Here is a 22,525-nt window from a genome sequence, read left to right on the forward strand (position 1 = left end):
TACTAAAAGTACAAAGATTAGCGGGGTGTGGTGGTGCACGCCTGTAGTCTCAGCTACTTGGGAGGCTGAGGTGGGAGAATCACTTGAACCCAGGAGGTGGAGGCTGCAGTGTGCTGAGTTTGTGCCACTGCACTCCAGCCTGGGTGACAGACCAAGATGCTATCTCAAAAAAAAAAAAAAAGAATGATTGTTTTTGCTATATATTCCTATAAAAGAGGCGTTGGCAAACTTACTGTGTAAAGAGGCCAGATAGTAAATGTTCTTGACTTTATAGGCCATGTAGTCACCTCTGTCTTAATTACAAAAGCAGCCATAGACAATAAGTAAATGAATGGATGTGACTATGTTCCAATAAAATGTTATTTGCAAAAAAAAAAGAATTTTGCTTGGGGCCATAATTTGCCAATTTCTTCTCTACAAAAGAAGTTTAGTTAATAGTAATTTCCCAAATGGAATTATTTAAATAATTGCCATTCCAAGTGTCTTATTTTTGTTCAAATTTATGTTTTTCTTTATTTGTTTGTTTATTTTGAAATAGGAGCACCTAGGCTAAAATGTCAAGAACTCTTAAATTATATCATGGATACAGTGAAAGATTCATCTAATGGTGCTATTTACGGAGCTGATTATAGCAACATACTACTCAAAGACATTCTTTCTGTGAGAAAATACTGGTGTGAAATATCTCAGCAACAGTGGTTAGGTATGTTTTGAAGGTTGTTGTCTGTGAATTTTTCCTCATGAAATGAAACTTTACCAAAGAAAGCACTCTGTCTATATCTGTCTATATCCCCCAAGTGACCTGACAGTTTAACAGTACTTTAGTAAAATTATATGGTTATCGAACTGACCCTTAATTTTTATTTATTATGTAGCTTCTGAATAAAGTCATGAATAATATATCAAGTGCCTGATATCAGAGCTGGAATTACAGTTGAAAGATCCCATCTCCATCTTCAAGGAGTTGACAGTGGCAGAAGAAAACCCAAGTAAACCAGAGTTCATAATGTGCTGTGATACAGACATATTTGGGTTCAGTAGGTATACAAAACAATGACATCTAAACTCAACCATGATTTAAGTAGAAAGGGAGAAAACCAAGAGAGGGAAGTACCATAAAAGTGAAAGCAGGCAGGGTGCAGTGGCTCACGCCTGTAATCCTAGCACTTTGGGAGCCCAAGGCCGGTGGATTGCTTGAGCTCAGGAGTTCAAGACCAGCCTGGGCAACATGGTGAAACTCTGTCTTTACAAAAAATAGCAGAGGTAATGGCTCTTGCTTGTAGTCCCAGTTACTTGGGAGGCTGAGGCAGGAGGATCACCTGAGCCCTGGAGGTTAAGGCTGCAGTGAGCTGTGATCACACTGCACTCCAACCTCAGTGACAGAGTGAGACCCTGTTTCCATTAAAAAAAAAAAAAAGTGAAAGCAAGAGAGTTTAAAGTTCAAAGGGGTGTGGCCAACATTTTAAGTGTTGCAGAAAGGATAAGACACAAAAGTATCCATTGGATGAGGCAGTTAGCATGCTACTTCTAAGGTAATGGAAATCAAATATATTAGAATAGAATGCATTAGAAAACAATGTACAGAACCCAGTGATTCACTAGATGTGTAGAGTGTGTGCTAGGGAGGAATCTGGTGTTGTTGCCTGTTTATAGCTGGGAGGTACTGAGAGACCACAGAGGAAGGAAGTTATGGTCAGAGATTGAAATACTTCAGTTTGTTGATTTCAAAGATGGAGCACTTCTGGGTTTGAGAATAAGTGAAAGTAGGATTTGACATTAACAAGATGATTTTAAGTCAGATGTCAAAGTCTTTTTTTTTTTGAGATATATGCTTATTTATTTTCTTTTTTTTATTATTATTATACTTTAAGTTTTAGGGTACATGTGCACAATGTGCAGGTTAGTTACATATGTATACATGTGCCATGCTGGTGTGCTGCACCCATTAACTCATCATTTAGCATTAGGTATATCTCCTAATGCTATCCCTCCCCCCTCCCCCCACCCCACAACAGTCTCCAGAGTGTGATGTTCCCCTTCCTGTGTCCATGTGGTCTCATTGTTCAATTCCCATCTATGAGTGAGAACATGCGGTGTTTGGTTTTTTGTCCTTGCGATAGTTTACTGAGAATGATGATATCCAATTTCATCCATGTCCCTACAAAGGACATGAACTCATCATTTTTTATGACTGCATAGTATTCCATGGTGTATATGTGCCACATTGTCTTAATCCAGTCTATCATTGTTGGACATTTGGGATGGTTCCAAGTCTTTGCTATTGTGAATAGTGCCGCAGTAAACATACGTGTGCATGTGTCTTTATAGCAGCATGATTTATAGTCCTTTGGGTATATACCCAGTAATGGGATGGCTGGATCAAATGGTATTTCTAGTTCTAGATCCCTGAGGAATCACCACACTGACTTCCACAATGGTTGAACTACTTCACAGTCCCACCAACAGTGTAAAAGTGTTCCTATTTCTCCACATCCTCTCCAGCACCTGTTGTTTCCTGACTTTTGAATGATTGCCATTCTAACTGGTGTGAGATGGTATCTCATTGTGGTTTTGATTTGCATTTCTCTGATGGCCAGTGATGATGAGCATTTTTTCATGTGTCTTTTGGCTGCACAAATGTCTTCTTTTGAGAAGTGTCTGTTCATATCCTTTGCCCACTTTTTGATGGGGTTGTTTGTTTTTTTCTTGTAAATTTGTTGGAGTTCATTGTAGATTCTGGATATTAGCCCTTTGTCAGATGAGTAGGTTGCGAAAATTTTCTCCCATTTTGTGGGTTGCCTGTTCACTGATGGTGGTTTCTTCTGCTGTGCAGAAGCTCTTTAGTTTAATGAGATCCCATTTGTCAATTTTGGCTTTTGTTGCCATTGCTTTTGGTGTTTTAGACATGGAGTCCTTGCCCATGCCTATGTCCTGAATGGTAATGCCTTGGTTTTCTTCTATGGTTTTTATGGTTTTAGGTCTAACGTTTAAGTCTTTAATCCACCTTGAATTAATTTTTGTATAAGGTGTAAGGAAGGGATCCAGTTTCAGCTTTCTCCATATGGCTAGCCAGTTTTCCCAGCACCATTTATTAAATAGGGAATCCTTTCCCCATTTCTTGTTTTTCTCAGGTTTGTCAAAGATCAGATAGTTGTAGATATGTGGCGTTATTTCTGAGGGCTCTGTTCTGTTCCATTGATCTATATCTCTGTTTTGGTACCAGTACCATGCTGTTTTGGTTACTGTAGCCTTGTAGTATAGTTTGAAGTCAGGTAGCGTGAGGCCTCCAGCTTTGTTCTTTTGGCTTAGGATTGACTTGGCGATGCGGGCTCTTTTTTGGTTCCATATGAACTTTAAAGTAGTTTTTTCCAATTCTGTGAAGAAAGTCATTGGTAGCTTGATGGGGATGGCATTGAATCTATAAATTACCTTGGGCAGTATGGCCATTTTCACGATATTGATTCTTCCTACCCATGAGCATGGAATGTTCTTCCATTTGTTTGTATCCTCTTTTATTTCATTGAGCAGTGGTTTGTAGTTCTCCTTGAAGAGGTCCTTCACATCCCTTGTAAGTTGGATTCCTAAGTATTTTATTCTCTTTGAAGCAATTGTGAATGGGAGTTCACTCATGATTTGGCTCTGTGTTTGTCTGTTATTGGTGTATAAGAATGCTTGTGAGTTTTGTACATTGATTTTGTATCCTGAGACTTTGCTGAAGTTGCTTATCAGCTTAAGGAGATTTTGGGCTGAGACAATGGGGTTTTCTAGATATACAATCATGTCATCTGCAAACAGGGACAATTTGACTTCCTCTTTTCCTAATCGAATACCCTTTATTTCCTTCTCCTGCCTAATTGCCCTGGCCAGAACTTCCAACACTATGTTGAATAGGAGTGGTGAGAGAGGGCATCCCTGTCTTGTGCCAGTTTTCAAAGGGAATGCTTCCAGTTTTTGCCCATTCAGTATGATATTGGCTGTGGGTTTGTCATAGATAGCTCTTATTATTTTGAGATACGTCCCATCAATACCTAATTTATTGAGAGTTTTTAGCATGAAGGGTTGTTGAATTTTGTCAAAGGCCTTTTCTGCATCTATTGAGATAATCATGTGGTTTTTGTCTTTGGTTCTGTTTATATGCTGGATTACATTTATTGATTTGCATATATTGAACCAGCCTTGCATCCCAGGGATGAAGCCCACTTGATCATGGTGGATAAGCTTTTTGATGTGCTGCTGGATTCGGTTTGCCAGTATTTTATTGAGGATTTTTGCATCGATGTTCATCAAGGATATTGGTCTAAAATTCTCTTTTTTGGTTGTGTCTCTGCCCAGCTTTGGTATCAGGATGATGCTGGCCTCATAAAATGAGTTAGGGAGGATTCCCTCTTTTTCTATTGATTGGAATAGTTTCAGAAGGAATGGTACCAGTTCCTCCTTGTACCTCTGGTAGAATTCGGCTGTGAATCCATCTGGTCCTGGACTCTTTTTGGTTGGTAAGCTATTGATTATTGCCACAATTTCAGCTCCTGTTATTGGTCTATTCAGAGATTCAACTTCTTCCTGGTTTAGTCTTGGGAGGGTGTATGTGTTGAGGAATTTATCCATTTCTTCTAGATTTTCTAGTTTATTTGCATAGAGGTGTTTGTAGTATTCTCTGATGGTAGTTTGTATTTCTGTGGGATCGGTGGTGATATCCCCTTTATCATTTTTTATTGCGTCTATTTGATTCTTCTCTCTTTTTTTCTTTATTAGTCTTGCTAGTGGTCTATCAATTTTGTTGATCCTTTCAAAAAACCAGCTCCTGGATTCATTAATTTTTTGAAGGGTTTTTTTTTGTCTTTATTTCCTTCAGTTCTGCTCTGATTTTAGTTATTTCTTGCCTTCTGCTAGCTTTTGAATGTGTTTGCTCTTGCTTTTCTAGTTCTTTTAATTGTGATGTTAGGGTGTCAATTTTGGATCTTTCCTGCTTTCTCTTATGGGCATTTAGTGCTATAAATTTCCCTCTACACACTGCTTTGAATGTGTCCCAGAGATTCTGGTATGTTGTGTCTTTGTTCTCATTGGTTTCAAAGAAAATCTTTATTTCTGCCTTCATTTCATTATGTACCCAGTAGTCATTCAGGAGCAGGTTGTTCAGTTTCCATGTAGTTGAGCGGTTTTGAGTGAGTTTCTTAATCCTGAGTTCTAGTTTGATTGCACTGTGGTCTGAGAGTTTGTTATAATTTCTGTTCTTTTACATTTGCTGAGGAGAGCTTTTCTTCCAACTATGTGGTCAATTTTGGAATAGGTGTGGTATGGTGCTGAAAAAAATGTATATTCTGTTGATTTGGAGTAGAGAGTTCTGTAGATGTCTATGAGGTCCGCTTGGTGCAGAGCTGAGTTCAATTCCTGGGTATCCTTGTTAACTTTCTGTCTCGTTGATCTGTCTAATGTTGACAGTGGGTTGTTAAAGTCTCCCATTATTATTGTGTGGGAGTCTAAGTCTCTTTGTAGGCCACTCAGGATTTGCTTTATGAATCTGGGTGCTTCTGTATTGGGTGCATATTTATTTGGGATAGTTAGCTCTTCTTGTTAAATTAATCTCTTTACCATTATGTAATGGCCCTCTTTGTCTCTTTTGATCTTTGTTGGTTTAAAGTCTGTTTTATCAGAGACTAGGATTTCAACCCCTGCCTTTTTTTGTTTTCCATTTGCTTGGTAGATCTTCCTCCATCCTTTTATTTTGAGCCTATGTGTGTCTCTGCATGTGAGACGGGTTTCCTGAATACAGGACACTGATGGGTCTTGACTCTTTATCCAGTTTGCCAGTCTGTGTCTTTTAATTGGAGCATTTAGTCCATTTACATTTAAAGTTAATATTGTTACGTGTGAATTTGATCCTGTCATTATGATGTTAGCTGGTTATTTTGCTCGTTAGTTGATGCAGTTTCTTCCTAGTCTTGATGGTCTTTACATTTTGGCATGATTTTGCAGCGGCTGGTACCGGTTGTACCTTTCCATGTTTAGTGCTTTCTTCAGGAGCTCTTTTAGGGCAGGCCTGGTGGTGACAAAATCTCTCAGCATTTGCTTGTCTGTAAAGTATTTTATTTCTCCTTCACTTGTGAAGCTTAGTTTGGCTGGATATGAAATTCTGGGTTGAAAATTCTTTTCTTTAAGAATGTTGAATATTGGCCCCCACTCTCTTCTGGCTTGTAGAGTTTCTGCCGAGAGATCCGCTGTTAGTCTGATGGGCTTCCCTTTGTGGGTAACCCGACCTTTCTCTCTGACTGCCCTTAACATTTTTTCCTTCATTTCAGCTTTGGTGAATCTGATAATTATATGTCTTGGAGTTGCTCTTCTTGAGGAGTATCTTTGTGGCGTTCTCTGTATTTCCTGAATCTGAATGTTGGACTGCCTTACTAGATTGGGGAAGTTCTCCTGGATAATATCCTGCAAAGTGTTTTCCAACTTGGTTCCATTTTCCCCGTCACTTTCAGGTACACCAATCAGACGCAGATTTGGTCTTTTCACATAGTCCCATATTTCTTGGAGGCTTTGTTCATTTCTTTTTATTCTTTTTTCTCTAAACTTCCCTTCTCGCTTCATTTCATTCATTTCATCTTCCATCGCTGATACTCTTTCTTCCAGTTGATCGCAAAGTCTTCTAATACATGAACTCTAAAAATTTAGAAGCTTTTTTTTTTTCATGGAAAGTATTTAAGCTAAATTTTGCTAGCTAAATTAAAAGACATTTGTCCATATTCTTTATTGCCATTTTATTATTTCAAAATGAGATACATGTGAACCACAAAACTACCACCTAATCAGTACCCTCACTCCTGCATTACACTCTACTGTTCCCATGAGAATAAATGCCTTCTCAGCTGTTGTACTAATTTCTTAGGAGTCATTTGTAGCCTTTACATTACTCCGAACACAAGATACGCTGTGTCTGTAACAGGGCCCTCAACAAGCCTAGAGACAGCCTTTGGGAATAGGCTGGTGATATCTAGGTTACTCAGCCAGGTCTTTCCCCAGTATGGCTGGTCATAATTAGGGCATTTTACATTATCACTTACAACCATGGCTTACACTGAAACAAAGGCAGTGTTTCCCTTAGTCTCCTTACTATATTCTGTCATCTAGTTTGTTCTCTGAAACCCCCTTTTTATTTTTAAACTAACGACTCTTCTTCTTTTTTTCTTTTTTCTTTTTTTTTAAGCTAACCTTTGCCACTTCCTCCCAGATGTTACTTCTTATAATTAGCTTTTTTGTCAAAGTATTTTTTTACTTAGCTTCCTTTTGAAACTTGCTTAGATGAGGACTCTGTGGAAGAAGTGAAGTCTGTGCTCAAAATATATATTTGGTACAGGTGGTGATTGAAGCCATGACTATGGATGAGATTTGTATATAGAGTTTAGTGTGAGATGAGAAAAATGGCCTAAGGTTGAGTCAGCATTTCCGTATAAATTTTGGAATCAGCTTACTGATTTCTACAAAAGATCTTGCTGGGATTTTGATACTAATTGCATTGAATCTGTTGAACAATTTGAGAAAAATAGAAATCTTAACAATGTGGAGTTTTCCAATCCATGAACACTGTATATCTCTCCATTTACTTAGGGTTTTTTTTTTTTTTTTGCTTGTTTGTTTGTTTTTTGAGACAGAGTCTCCCTCTGTTGCCCAGGCTGGAGTGCAGTGGCACGATCTCACCTCACTGCAACCTCCACCTTCTAGGTTCAAGCGATTCTCCTGCCTCAGCCTCCTGAGTATCTGGGATTACAGGCATGTGCCACCACACCCAGCTAATTTTTGTATTTTTAGTAGAGACAGGGTTTCCTCATGTTGGCCAGGCTGGTCTCGAATTCCTGACCTGAGATGATCCACCTGCCTCGGCCTCCCAAAGTGCTGGGTTTATAGAGTTGAGCCACCGCGTCTGGCCACTTGTCTTTTTTGATTTCTTTCATTAGTGTTTTATAATTGTCAGCATATATATTTTTTATTGTAAATTGACAATTTTTTTTCTTTAATTTTATATATAAAAAAATAGAGACAGGATATCACTGTGTTGCCTAGGCTGGTCTCAAACTCCTGGGCTCAAATGATCCCATTCCCTTGACCTCGCAAAGTGTTGGGATTATAGGCATGAGCCACCATGCCGAGCTGCAAATTGACATTTATTTATAATTGTATAAAGATTTTGTATATGTTTTGTTAGATTTATACTGCAGTAGTTTGTAATTGCATTGTTTTTAACATTTTGATTTTCAAATTGTTCAGTGCACAAACATGATACAGAAGTACAGTTGATTTTTGTATAGTGACCTTGTATTTTGGGACCTTGCTAAAATCACTTATTAAATCTAGTAGCTTTCTTTGAATGTTCTTTGGGATTTTCTTTGTAGACAAACATGTCTTCTGTAAGCAGTAATTTTTTTTTCTTTCTTTCTGAGCCGTGTGGCTTTTATTTTTGTGCTTTATTACATTGGCTAGGACCTCCAGTGTGATTTATTGTGGTAAAATATATATAACATTTATAATTTTAACTATTTTTAAGTATGCAATTGTGTAGTATTAAGTGCATTCATATTGTTGTATAATCATCTCCACCATCCATCTCCAGAACTTTTTTTTCTATAGTCAGTAAACAATAATTTACCATTTTCCCCTCCCCTATCCCGTGGCAGCTACCATTCTACTTTCTCTATGAATTTGGCTATTTTGCGTACTTCATTTTTATGGATTGAATGTTGTGTCCCACCAATTATGTTGAAATCTAATTCCCAAAGGGATGGTATTCGGAGGTGTGGGATTTAGGAGGTAATTAGGTCCTGCGGGTCGAGCCTTCATGGATGGGATTAATGCCCTTATGAAAAGAGGCCAGAGAGCTAACTTGCTGTCTTTCTGCCATGTGAGGATACAGTTCAAAGTCAGTAGACTGCAGCCCCAAAGAGGGCCCTCACCAGAAACCCACAATGCTGGCACCTGATCTTCTCTCCAAAATTGAGAGAAATAAATTTCTGTGGTTTCTAAGCCACCTAATCTATGATACTTGGTTATAGCAGCCTGAAGTAGAGGACTCCTATAAGTATTTGTCCTTTTGCAATCTGCTTATTACACTTACCAAAATGTCTTTGAGGCTCATCAGTGTTACAGCTTTTGTCAGAATTTTGCTCTTTTTAAAAACTGAACACTATTCTGTGTATATGCCACATTTTGTTCATTCATTCATCCGTTGGTGGACATGGGTTGTTTCTACCTTCTGATTATTGTGAATAATGCTGCCATGAACATGAGTATACATCTCCTGAGTTTCCTGCTTTCAGTTCTTTTGATTATATACCCAGAAGTAGAATTGCTAGATCATGTGGTAATTCTGTATTTGATTTTTTAAGGAACCAACATCCTGTTTTACACAGGAGCTACACCATTTTACATTCTCACCAGCAGCACACAAGGGTTCCGGTTTCTCTACATTCTCACTAGCACAACTAATAGAAAATGAGGATTCCTCTTCTAGGCCTTGAAAGTGCTGCATAATTTTGCTTCTTCTTACCTGTCTAACTTACTAAAGCGCTTCTAATTTCTGTGCTCAAGCTACACTGTCAGTTATTCAGTTTCTCAAACCTAGTGGTTTCCATTTTTTTAAATTGACTTTTATCTTCTAGAGGAATTTTAAATTTACAGCAAAACGGAGTGGAAAGTCCACTGGACACACACAGCATGCCCTACTGTCAATATCTTGCACCAGTGGTACATTTGTTACCATCAGTAAACCTATGCTGGGACACATTATTATCCAGAGTCCAAGATTCACTTTTGGTGGTACATATGCTATGGATTTTGACAAGTGTTTTGACATTTTTAAAGATCTTTTTCTGTATCTAATGAGATGGTCATATTTGTTTTTCCTCTGGGAGAGAATGGTAACAGTTTTTCACTAATACAGAATCATACAGAATAGTTTCACTGTCAGAAAAATCCTCTGTGTTTCACCTTTTCATCTCTTTCTTCTTGCAAACTGTGGGAACCATGGATCTTTTTGCTATCTCCATGGTTTAGCCTTTTCCAGCATGTCATATACAATTGTGCGTCTCTTAACAATGTGGATATGTTCTGAGAAATACATCATTAGGCAATTTCTTTGTTGCGTGACCATCATAGGGTGTATTTATACAAACTTAGATGGTATAACACTACGCACCTAAGCTGTATGGTATTACTGCTCCTGCACTACAAACCTGTGCAGGATGTTACTATACTGAATACTGTAGGCAGCTGTAACACAATGGCAAGTATTTGTGTATCTAAACATATATAAACATAGAGAAGGTACAGTAAAAGTATGGTATAAAGGATAAAACATGGTACACCTGTCTAGGGCACTTACCATGAATGGAGCTTGCAGGACTGGAAGTTGCTCTGGGTATGTAAATGTGTGGTAATGTAAAGGCCTGGGATATTATATACTACTGTAGAATTTGTAAACACTTATTCTCTACCAAATTTAAAAATTTATATTTTTCTTTCTTCAATACTAAAGTAACATTAGCTACTATAACTTTTTTACTTTATAAACTTTAAAAATTTTTAAACTTTTTGACTCTTTTGTAATAACACTTAGCTTAAAATACAAATGCATTGTACAACTGTACAAAAATATTTTTTCCTTACATACTTATAGATGTTTTTTCTTTTGTTTTATAAGCTTTTTAAATGAAATTATTACTCTATTTTTTCCTTTAAATTTTTTGTTGAAAACAAAGACACACACACATGAGCTTAGGCCTACATAAGGTCAGGATCATCAGTATCACTGTCTTCTCTCCCTGCATCTTGTCCCCCTGGGAGATCTTCAGGGACATGCACAGAGCTTTCATCTCCTGTGATAATGGTGCTTTATTCTGAAATACCTCCTAAAGGACCTACCTGAGACTGTTTTACTGTTTTGTTTTGTTTTGTTTTTTTAAGAAGAAGAAGGAGGAATATAGTATAAAATGGTGATAAAAAGCATAGTAGAGTAAGTACATAAACCTAACATTTTACCAGTAACTTAGTCATTTATTATCATTATCAAGGTTTATGTACTGTACATGATTGTATGTATTATACTTTTATATGACTGGCAGTGCAGTGGGTTTTTTTACACAAGTATCACCACAAATGCTTGTGAGTAATTTCTTGTGCTATGGCATCACTAAGTATTTAAATAGGAATTTTTCAGTTCTAATACAGTCTTACGGTACCACCTTTTCATATTGCCATTTGTTATTGAACAGAATGTTGTTATGTAGTATGTGACTGTGGTTGGAATCATAACAGTATGTATCATTTTCAGATTGCCTTCTTTCATTTAGTAATATGCATTTAAGGTTCCTCCATGTCTTTTTCTTTCTTTCTTTCTTTCTGTCTTTCTTTCTTTTTTTTTTTTTTGAGATAGGGCCTCACTCTGTCACCCAGGCTGGAGTGTGGTGGTGAGATCATGGCTCTCTGCAGCTTCGACCTCCTGAGCTCAAATGATCCTCCTGCCCACTTCCAAGTAGCTGTGACCACAGACACAAGCCATCACACCTTGCTAATTTTTCATTTTTAGTAGAGATAAGGTCTTAATATGTTGCTCATGCCAGCAACTTGAACTCAGCCTCCCAAAGTGTTGGGATTACAGGTGTGAACCACCGTTCTCAGCTCCTCCATGTCTTTTTATGGCTTGATAGGCTGAAGGGGGAGGATCACTTGAGCCCAGGAGTCCAAATCCAGCCTGGGCAGTGTAGTGAGACTTCCATCTCTTAAAAAAAAAAAAAACAAACAAAAGACCAAAGTTACTGATATTAGAAATGAAATGAGATCTAATTGCAGATCCTATAGATATTAAAAGGATAATAAGGAAACACTATGAACATCTCTTAATTTAAATGGGCCAGTTCCTCAAAACCATACATTATCAAAAGTCATCCAATATAAAATAGATAATTTGACTAGTCCCATAACTATTAGGAGAATAAATTGAATCCATAATTTAAAGCCTTTCATAAGACAAATTGGGAACAAGATAAGGATGTGCACTCTTACCACTCCTTTTCAACATTATATTGGAGGTTCTAGCCAGGGTAGTTAGACAAGAAAAATAAAAGGCATACAGATTGGAAAGGAAGAAATAACACTCCCCTTTTGTAGATGACATGATTGTCTATATATAAAGTCCCAATATACACAAGTATAACATTGTGTAATAATGTTATTTGGGGGCTGGGTGCAGCGGCTTACACCTGTAATCTCAGCACTTTCGGAGGCTGAGGCAGGTGGATCATCTAAGGTCAGATGATGGCTTCCTCTAAAACAGGACAGATTTACTTGTAGCCTATTGATTATAAAAAGCTTGAGGTTTCTCTGTTATAACTCAGTCCACTGTTTTCGCAGTGTCAAGTGTCCCATTTTACCTTGCCTTTGGTACTGGGGAACTGATGCAAAAATGAAGGTAGTCTGGCTACCATCATTGCTAGGAGAAATAAACTGTCCTTTTTCTCTTACCAGGAATCTCAGGTCTCCTGTTAGCACCCAGGAAACTGTCATGCTAATGTGTTAGGTTACAAGTAGGTAAAATCTCAGCCAGGCACAGTGGCTTATGCATATAATCCTAGCACTTTGGGAGGCCAAAGCAGGTGGATCACTTGAGCCCAGGAGTTCAAGACCAGCCTGGGCAACATGGTGAAATCCTGTCTCTACCTAAAATACAAATCAGTTGGGTGTGGTGGTGTGGGCCTCTAGACCCAGCTACTTGGGAGGCTAAGGTGGGAGGATTACCTGAGTCTGCGGAGATTGAAGCTACAGTGAGCCATGATCTTACCACCACACGCCAGTTTGGGTGACAGAGTAAGACTCTACCTCAAATAAATAAGAAACAATCCAAGCAGAGTAAAATTTCATACCCTTCATAGGTCTCAACACATTTTTTGCATATTATTAATCAAATAGTATTATTATTTTAAAAAACTGTGGAGGCCGGGCCCAGTGGTTCATGCCCATAATCCCAGCACTTTGGGAGGCCAAGGTGGGTAGATCACTTGAGGCCAGGAGTTTGAGACCAGCCTGACCAACATGGTGAAACCCCATCTTTACTAACAATACAAAAATTAGCCAGGCATGGTTTTGTGCACCTGTGGTCCCAGCTACTTGGGAGACTGAGGCATGAGAATCGCTTGAACCCAGGAGGCAGAGGTTGCAGTGAGCCAAGATTGCACCATTGCACTCCAGCCTGGACGACAGAGCAAGACTCTGTCTCAAAAAACAGAAGAAAGAAAACCCCCTGGAGTATGTACTGTAAGTGCTTTCTTAGGCCTAGATGATGGAACAGAGGCTTAGAGAAGTTAAGTAATGTTTCTGCGACCTGGCTCTTAAACTGGTGCTCTCACAGCAGTTTATAGTTGTTGCTGTCTTAAAAGCATTTTATATAAGATAAAATTAAATACTGATGGAGTACTTTACTATGTTAAAAATAAATTAGTGCAGTTTTAAAATCTTTTTTCTGTATGGGATTACGGCATATTTAAGTTAAATTGTAACATTTAATACATTTTGATTTTTAAAAAATCATGACTAAAAATTTTTTTTTTTTTTTTTTTAAGAATTGTTCTCTGTGTACTTCAGGCTCTATCTGAAACCTTCACAAGATGTTCATAGAGTTTTAGTGGCTAGAATAATTCATGCTGTTACCAAAGGATGCTGTTCTCAGACTGACGGATTAAATTCCAAATTTTTGGACTTTTTTTCCAAGGCTATTCAGTGTGCAAGGTAATCTAATCTCTTTTTCTTTTGTTTTGTATTGAAATACTTTTCATCTTGCAAGACCATGTTTTAGACTCAGTAACTAAAAATTCTACCTTTAAATAAAACATTGATCCATCATAACAGAACTGGTGGATTCCTAAAGAGACAACCAAGTCCAACACTTTCTGAATATCCAATATGCAGAACACTACATGAAGTTTTCAAGTGGGAGATGTGTCTTGCTGATGTTCTGTTGACCAGGAAAGTTAAATATCATCTAAGTTGTTGCATTTCCCCCATTTTGAGGATGGTTTTAATAACTGAGAATAAAATAAAATAGGAAAATATTTTGGAAGTATTACTGTTGTACATTAGTATGGCAGTACTCAATGTATAATGTGAAACATTTTATAAATGGTGTTACAAATCAGTTTTGTTTATTTTTAGACAATGTTTTAGCATGAGGGAGAGCTAACAGAAGTGGTCTCTTAACACCAAATAAGAACTAATTTTTTGTTAGTGTGAAGTAATGCTGTGATTTTTTTTTTAATGAATAGTTTTGAAATTAAGACTATTGTTTGAAAATTAGGGTTTTTTTTTTTTTCTTTCAGCATACCACTTCATAACTGTTCAATTTGTGCAGTTTGTTCCCCCTGTTATACTCAGTTGAGTTTGTTTGTTTCCTCACAGACAAGAAAAGAGCTCTTCAGGTCTAAATCATATCTTAGCAGCTCTTACTATCTTCCTCAAGACTTTGGCTGTCAACTTTCGAATTCGAGTGTGTGAATTAGGAGATGAAATTCTTCCCACTTTGCTTTATATTTGGACTCAACATAGACTTAATGATTCTTTAAAAGAAGTCATTATTGAATTATTTCAACTGCAAATTTATATCCATCATCCAAAAGGAGCCAAAACCCAAGAAAAAGGTATAAAGGAAATGTTTACTGTTTTGAATTTGCTTCTTCATTCAAACATAGAAGTTTAAGTATAAAATTAGTGTTGTTTAGGAGGATATGACTTTCCTCTGGATTGCTCTGGTTGATAATGTTAATTAGCCATGAGAATGTTTTTCATAGAGTTTTTAGAATTTGAAGCAGTGGTAGCAGATTCTGTTATGCCTTTCTATTTGTTCAATACAATGTTAGGTATTATGGGAAATACAAACAAATCTGAGGCATTGTTCCCTCTAGGAGCTAATTATGCATCAATACTTAGGTACTAAGGGGTCTGACACAGACTGTAGGGCGAAAGAATTTAAAGAAAGCAGGATCTTGTTTATCCACCTATTACTTTTAATAGAAGATAAAATACGTAAATTGGACTAAAACCAGTCAGATTATTCAGCTCCTGAGGAAGATACATACATATTACTTTAATAGGAATGTGAGGCAGAAACAGGGAAATTGCTGCCTTAAGCCTCATAGTTACTCTAGGGCCCTGTTTGCCCTAGAGTATCACTTGTTAAGGAGAATCACTTATTCTCCTTAATTCCTTCATATATGTCCTATACCAAGAGAGTATTGCCCAGAAGGTATAGTGCTTTTCTGTAGTTAGGAACTTTATTGGCTGGAACATGCTCTGTCTATGATTGCCTTTGGGCTTATACTAGCCTTTGGACCAACTCATCATGGCTAGTATAGTGACTTTCTTAAAACAGCATACCACATTGAGTAATAGCAGCTATAATGGAGGAAATGTCTTGTAGCCACTTTTTTTTTTTTTTTTTTTTTGAGACAGAGTCTCACTCTGTCGCCCAGGCTGAAGTGCAGTGACACAATGTTAGCTCATTGCAACCTCCGCCTCCTGGGTTTAAGCAATTCTTCTGCCTCAGCCTTCTGATTAGCTGGGATTACAGGTGCCCGCCACCATGCCCAGCTAATTTTTATATTTTAATAGAGATGGGGTCTCACCATGTTGGCCAAGCTGGTCTTGAGCTCCTGACCTCAAACCATCCACCCGCCTCAGCCTCCCAAAGTGCTGGGATTACAGGCATGAGCCACTGCGCCTGGCCGTGTAGCCACTTTTTATCAAAAGTAGCTGTGTATTTGTTTTATGGGCTCTTCTAGTAAGTATGTCTAGATAATATGTAGGCCATGAAACTACTATAAGTGAAAGAATAGTGACTTTTCATAGTTTTTCATCTTTTACTCACCTCTTCTCTCCAGGATGAAGATCAGGCTTATTAGGAGGTGATATGATATGTTTAGTGATTTAGTTAACTGCATATTTAGGATGAATTTAAAATTGGCAGGATGATGAGGATGCCAGAAAAGCTAATGTAGTTTCAGACTACATTAATAGATTTTGTAGTACCTTGTTTGTGGAAATAATAGACCTTTTGTTTCACATACTAGTCAGGCCACAGTTGGATTATCATGTTCACCAGATTTTGTACAGTCAGCATTTTAAGTTGACTGGAATGTGTCTTGGGAAAGATGACTGAAATGGTGAGAAGTCTGAATAATATGTCATTTTTACACTAGTTGAAGGAACTCGTAATATTTTTCCCTTAGGCCGGAAAAAGGCATACGGAGAACTTGGTCCTCATATGAGAGAGAGAACATATTAATTGTATTTGCCTCAGGTGGGAGAATAAATTGGAGAAAGGCAGATTTTAGGTCAGAATATGGAAGAAATTTATAAGAAATACAGTTATCTAAATGTAAAATGGACAGTTATGAAATAGAGTTTGTCAAGGATCTTGTCAGAAGAGGCATTAGTACTGAATGGAAGGTTGGACCAGATGTCTTCTAACGCTGATGCAGCTTGACAGCTGAATAATTTTGTGGGAGCTAGCAGTGTAAACAGTACATAAATAAATTACATTTTAATTTTTTGGATTACAGGTGCTTATGAATCAACAAAATGGAAAAGTATTTTATACAACTTATATGATCTGCTAGTGAATGAGATAAGTCATATAGGAAGTAGAGGAAAGTATTCTTCAGGATTTCGTAATATTGCCGTCAAAGAAAATTTGATTGAATTGATGGCAGATATTTGTCACCAGGTACAGTAAGTAGGTCATGTCACATTTAGAAATTTCCTGTTAATTTTTTTTTTAAAGTGGGTGTTTTGGGCTTTTAAAACCTGTGTTCTCACAAAAAGCCTATAAAATGACTCTGTACATGCAGCTGTTCCTTTCAAAATATCAGAAATATTTGGAATTACCCTTTTAATTTAAAAGTTAATGCTTTTGCAGATATTTGAAAACTAACAATGAACTTTTTCATTCTTAAATGATTGTCTCTAGGAAATAAGGTGACCCTAACCCTAATGATTCGATTCGACTCAACTGTATTCTACAAAGTGCTGGGATTACAGGCATGAGCCACCAAGCCCAGTCTGTTTCTTTTTTTGCAGTTAAGCTAGAGTTCACATAGCATAAAATTCATAATTTTGAGTTGTACATTTCAGTGGTTTTTAGTATTTTTACTGTGTTGTACAACCATCATCACTAATTCCAGAAACTTTTTTTTTTTTTTTTTTTTTTTGAGATGGAGTCTTGCTCTGTCACCCAGGCTAGAGTGCAGTGGCACAATCTCCGCTCACTGCAACCTCCCTTTCCCGGGTTCAAGTGATTCTCCTGTGTCAGCCTCCCGAGTAGCTGGGACCACAGGTGCCTGCCACCACGCCCAGCTAATTTTTGTATTTTTAGTAGAGACTGGGTTTCACCGTATTGGCCAGCCTGGTCTCAGACTCCTGACCTTGTGATCTGCCTGCATCGGCCTCCCATAGTGCTGGGATTACAGGCGTGAGCCACCGTGCCCAGCCCAGAACTTTTTTTATCATTCCAAGAGAAACCTCATCCTTCTTAGCATTCAGTCCCAATTCCCTGCATCTCCTAGATCCTGGCAACCAGCCACTAATCAGTCTTGGTTTTTGTGGATTTTCCTGTTTGGGACAGTTCGTTTAAATGGAATCATACAATATGTGAGTCTTTTGTGTCTGGTTTCTTTGACTTAGCATAATGTTTTCAAAGTTCATGTTTTACCATGAATCAGTACTTCATTCATTTTTATTGCTGAATAGTATTCAGTTGTATGGATATACTCCATTTTACTTACCCATTCATCACCTGATGGCCTAATGTTTCTTAAATAAAACTCTGTTCCCCAGAGATTTGGTTAACATCCTGAGTAGTAATTTCACTCTGTCAAATATTTTCTTAATATTTCTTAAAATTTCTTAAATTTAAAAAATTGAATCCCTTTGAAAGTAAAGGTTTTTGCTTTACTTTTAGATTTCTTAGTGCTTTTAGTAAATGTTCCCAGGAAATAAAACTAATGCATTACTTGGTAATACCTGCTTTGTAAAGTGCCATTACTGTCATGCAAAATGTTTGTTTCTTACTATGTTATCAGATTTATATGTTTCTGTAATGTATTACTCTTGCTTTATGAGTTCCCTGTATCTTCATTTCAGAAAGAATTTTTTTTCCCCCTAATGAAATATTAGAAGACAATAGCAATGAAAAAAGTGGATTTGGCTAGGCATGGTGGCTCACACCTGTAATCCCGGCACTTTGGGAGGCTGAGGCGGGTGGATCACCTGAGGTTGGGAGTTCAAGACCAGTCTGACCAACATGGAGAAACTCTGTCCTACTAAAAATACAAAGTTAGCTGGGCATGGTGGTGCATGCCTGTAATCCCAGCTACTCGGGAGGCTGAGGCAGGAGAATCACTTGAACCTGGGAGGCAGAGGTGTTGTGGTGATATAAGATCGTGCTGTTCCACTCCAACCTGGGCAACAACAGCAAAACTCTGGCTCAAAAAAAAAAAAAAAAGAAAAAAGTGGATTTATTTTTATTTTACAGGTTTTTAATGAAGATACCAGATCCTTGGAGATTTCTCAATCTTATACTACTACACAAAGAGAATCTAGTGATTACAGTGTACCTTGCAAAAGGAAGAAAATAGAACTAGGCTGGGAAGTAATAAAAGATCACCTTCAGAAGTCACAGAATGATTTTGATCTTGTGCCTTGGTAAAATGTTATCATTTTCTCATTCAGTGTTATTTTAATCTCTTGTATGTTATTTTTCAGAAAACTTTCAGTGGAATCCTTTCATCTCAACCAGAACTAAGTCATTTGTCTACCCCCAAATCTATTACTAGCAAAGGGATATGTGATTGCCATGACAAATGAGATCAATCATTAATGGCTTATTTGCTGGGGCCAAGGGCCGGGCCACCTTTTTTAATCATATTGTCATAGCAAGTTAAGAAGGAGGACTGGCTCTCTGATAGGCAATTAGAAGTGTGCACCTCATGGAATTCACTGAATTGTGCACTTCAACAATAGATTTTAGCATACGTAGCACCTTCTAATAGAATTAGGAAGAAGTTAAAGATAATCTTAAGAAATCACAGAATAATTTTGACCTTATGCCATGATAAAAAGTTATTTTCTCTTATTTTCTATCTTCTTTATTCTCATATAACGTTCACATATATTTAAGTAATCAAATAAACTACGGAATACTTTGAAATCCCAAAATATTAGATCTGGTAAGGATATTTAGAATTTATCTAGTTCAGCCTGTTTGCTTTACTGAAAAGAAACTGAAACCCAGAGCGGTTAAGCAACTGCTGTAAGGACAGAGATTTATAGATTATAGTCAAACTTGTGATCAGTGCTCTTTTGATTACCATGTTGATGGAATGTTTAAGTGTAAGTGACTTCTGGGGGAAAAGCATATTGATTTAGATACCTATTGCTTAAGCTCATTTTTATATAGTTAAGAGTAGCTATTTAAGATTCTTAATTTGTCCTTTTAGTCAAGAGTAATTTATTGAACACCTGTTATGGGCTAAGTGTTAGAGATATAGAGATGAATAACATAAGATTCCTATTCTTAAGTATCACACATTCTAGAGAATACACAGCAAATATTTATTGGATTAACTGAATTAATATAAAGGAAAAACAGTTTTTTGGGTTTCTTTGTTTTCCTGTTTTAGAGGAATCGTTTGGTGACTAAAGAGCAAGGATGTACAAGATAACTCAGAAATAAAATATTGCTAAACATATATATATATTTTCTGAGATGGAGGCTCGCTGTGTCGCCCAGGCCGGAGTGCAGTGGCACAATCTTGGCTCACTGCAACCTCCGCCTCCCGGGTTCAAGCAGTTATCCTGCCTCAGCCTCCTGAGTAGCTGGGATTCCAGGCATGTGCCACCATGCCTGGCTAATTTTTGTATTTTTAGTAGAGACTGGGTTTCACCATGTTGGCCAGACTGGTCTCAAACTCCTAACCTCGTGATCCGTCTGCCTTGGCCTCCCAAAGTGCTGGGAAACCACCTGGCCCAAATATTGCTAATTTAATATCCTTTAAAATATTTGTTTAAGGGAAACTTAACTTACCCAGCTAGCTAAAACGTTGACAATTTTCCTGCCAATTTAGGAAGCAGGACATTAACAGCCAGTTTATTTTTAGAGTACTATGGAAATGATGATGGTGATTCTCTAATTAGGATATTGTAAGAGTACCATGTCTATGTATTTCCTTTTAGTTTGTTAATGTGATTGAATAGTTTTCAAATTATCCTTTTTTTTTTTTTTAGGCTACAGATTGCAACCCAATTAATATCAAAGTATCCTGCAAGTTTACCTAACTGTGAGCTGTCTCCATTACTGATGATACTATCTCAGCTTCTACCCCAACAGCGACATGGGGAACGTACACCATATGTGTTACGATGCCTTACGGAAGTTGCATTGTGTCAAGACAAGAGGTCAAACCTAGAAAGCTCACAAAAGTCAGATTTATTAAAACTCTGGAATAAAATTTGGTGTATTACCTTTCGTGGTATAAGTTCTGAGCAAATACAAGCTGAAAACTTTGGCTTACTTGGAGCCATAATTCAGGGTAGTTTAGTTGAGGTTGACAGAGAATTCTGGAAGTTATTTACTGGGTCAGCCTGCAGACCTTCATGGTAAGTTCAGCATGCATTATGTCTTACTTACAGATAAACACACACAGACACACACACACTCACATATCCCTGATCATTTTTGTAGTTTGTTACGTCAGTTAAAGATGTCAAATTCTATTTCAGATGCTTTTCTTGTTTGGCCAAGAAGACTTAATAAATGCATAAGTGGGCCGGGCGCGGTGGCTCACGCCTGTAATCCCAGCACTTTGGGAGGCTGAGGCAGGTGGATCACAAGGTCAGGAGATCGATACCATCCTGGCTAACACGGTGAAACCCCGTCTCTACTAAAAACACAAAAAATTAGCCAGGCGTGGTGGCGGGCGCCTGTAGTCCCAGCTACTCGGGAATCTGAGGCAGGAGAATGGCGTGAACCTGGGAGGCGGAGCTTGCAGTGAGCCGAGATCACGCCACTGCACTCCAGCCTGGGCCAACAGTGTGAGACTCCGTCTCAAAAAAAAAAAAAAAAAAAAATTAAGTACATAAGTGAATTTAATTTCAAATGTTGACAAATTATTAAAGCCTAATGTTAAGGAATTTCTTTTTTAATTAAAAAATTTTAATTGATCTATAATAGAGTTATATATTTTCAAGGTACATGTGATAATTTGACACACTCATATGACACACTCATGTAGGGTGATGGGAGATCAGCACCCTACATATCTTTTCTTCATGCTAGGAACGTTTGAATTATTCTCTTCTTACTGTTTTGAAATGTACAATAGATTAATGTTAACCGTGGTCACCCTACTGATGTATCAGACACCAGGTCTTATTCCTTCTAATTGTATACGTGTATCCAAAAGACTTTCTTTAAAGAATTATGAAGAGTTTAAATTTCTTTTATGTGCAATTTATCATTTATTCAATAGCCGTGTTTAAATTGTAGTACTATGCACTGTTAATAAATGAGCTATTTTTTAATCAAGAATCTTCCCAAATGTAATCAGACTTTTAACAATTTTTATGTTCATTTAGTCACCTTAACTAAATGTATGTGCCAGGCGCTGTCCTGATAGATAAAGTCTTTGCCCCTCCAATAGCTTGCTTTTCACAATTGTCCTTTGTTTTGTTATAGTCCTGCAGTATGCTGTTTGACTTTGGCACTGACCACCAGTATAGTTCCAGGAACAGTAAAAATGGGAATAGAGCAAAATATGTGTGAAGTAAATAGAAGCTTTTCTTTAAAGGAATCAATAATGAAATGGCTCTTATTCTATCAGCTAGAGGGTGACTTAGAAAATAGCACAGAAGTGCCTCCAATTCTTCACAGGTAATTTAAGTTCATTAGCATGCTGCTGGTTTTTTTTTGTTTGTTTTATCAGGCTCTCTCCACTTATTTGATGCCAGATGGCTTTATTTTATAATAACAATGCAGAATTTCCCAGATCTAACCTTAATTATTAAATATTATGTTTGTTTTCACAGTTATCTGTGTCTTTATGCCTGATTGCTTCTGAAATAAAGGGTTGTCTCACTGTGAGAATATGGGGGATGTGCATGAAGAATGCACATATAATTCTTTGAGCATTTATGTGTTCCTTTCTGATTTTTTAAATAAATAAGTCCATATATCTGAGTCATGTAGATCCTGGATGCTTTCTCATAATGGGAGTGTCTTTTGGGTAAAATACGTTTTATGAATGAGATGAGGAAATGAGGAAGACAAAACAGGATGTAAGCACTAGGATAGAGGAATGGAGCCACTCGTCCACTTAAGCCTTCCACAGATTGGTAATTGGAACCAAATGATTGGCAAGCAGACCTCCGAATGGATCCAATTAAAGTACTTTTGCTTTAATTTTACAACCTTTTATTTATTTCAGAAATAATGTTAATC

At 37.4% G+C, this 22,525-nt stretch overlaps 1 protein-coding gene across 9 annotated transcripts in view; it reads left to right on the plus strand.

Moving 5' to 3' along the window:
* The window catches only part of ATM (ATM serine/threonine kinase), a 139,153-nt gene that overhangs the window by 11,921 nt on the left and 104,707 nt on the right, over positions 1–22,525 (plus strand). For 8 of the 9 annotated variants that reach the window (XM_054524991.2, XM_054524992.2, XM_024255054.3 and 5 more), the window contains 7 exons: positions 539–703; positions 13,602–13,767; positions 14,434–14,672; positions 16,593–16,756; positions 18,563–18,732; positions 20,314–20,685; positions 21,764–21,958. In XM_054524991.2, the coding sequence (XP_054380966.1) occupies positions 539–703; positions 13,602–13,767; positions 14,434–14,672; positions 16,593–16,756; positions 18,563–18,732; positions 20,314–20,685; positions 21,764–21,958 (1,471 nt within the window). The remainder of the gene's footprint in view (positions 1–538; positions 704–13,601; positions 13,768–14,433; positions 14,673–16,592; positions 16,757–18,562; positions 18,733–20,313; positions 20,686–21,763; positions 21,959–22,525) is intronic. The other variant, XM_063711358.1, reaches the window with a different exon arrangement.

Source organism: Pongo abelii, chromosome 9 (assembly GCF_028885655.2).
Source record: "Pongo abelii isolate AG06213 chromosome 9, NHGRI_mPonAbe1-v2.0_pri, whole genome shotgun sequence".
Lineage (NCBI taxonomy): Eukaryota > Metazoa > Chordata > Mammalia > Primates > Hominidae > Pongo > Pongo abelii.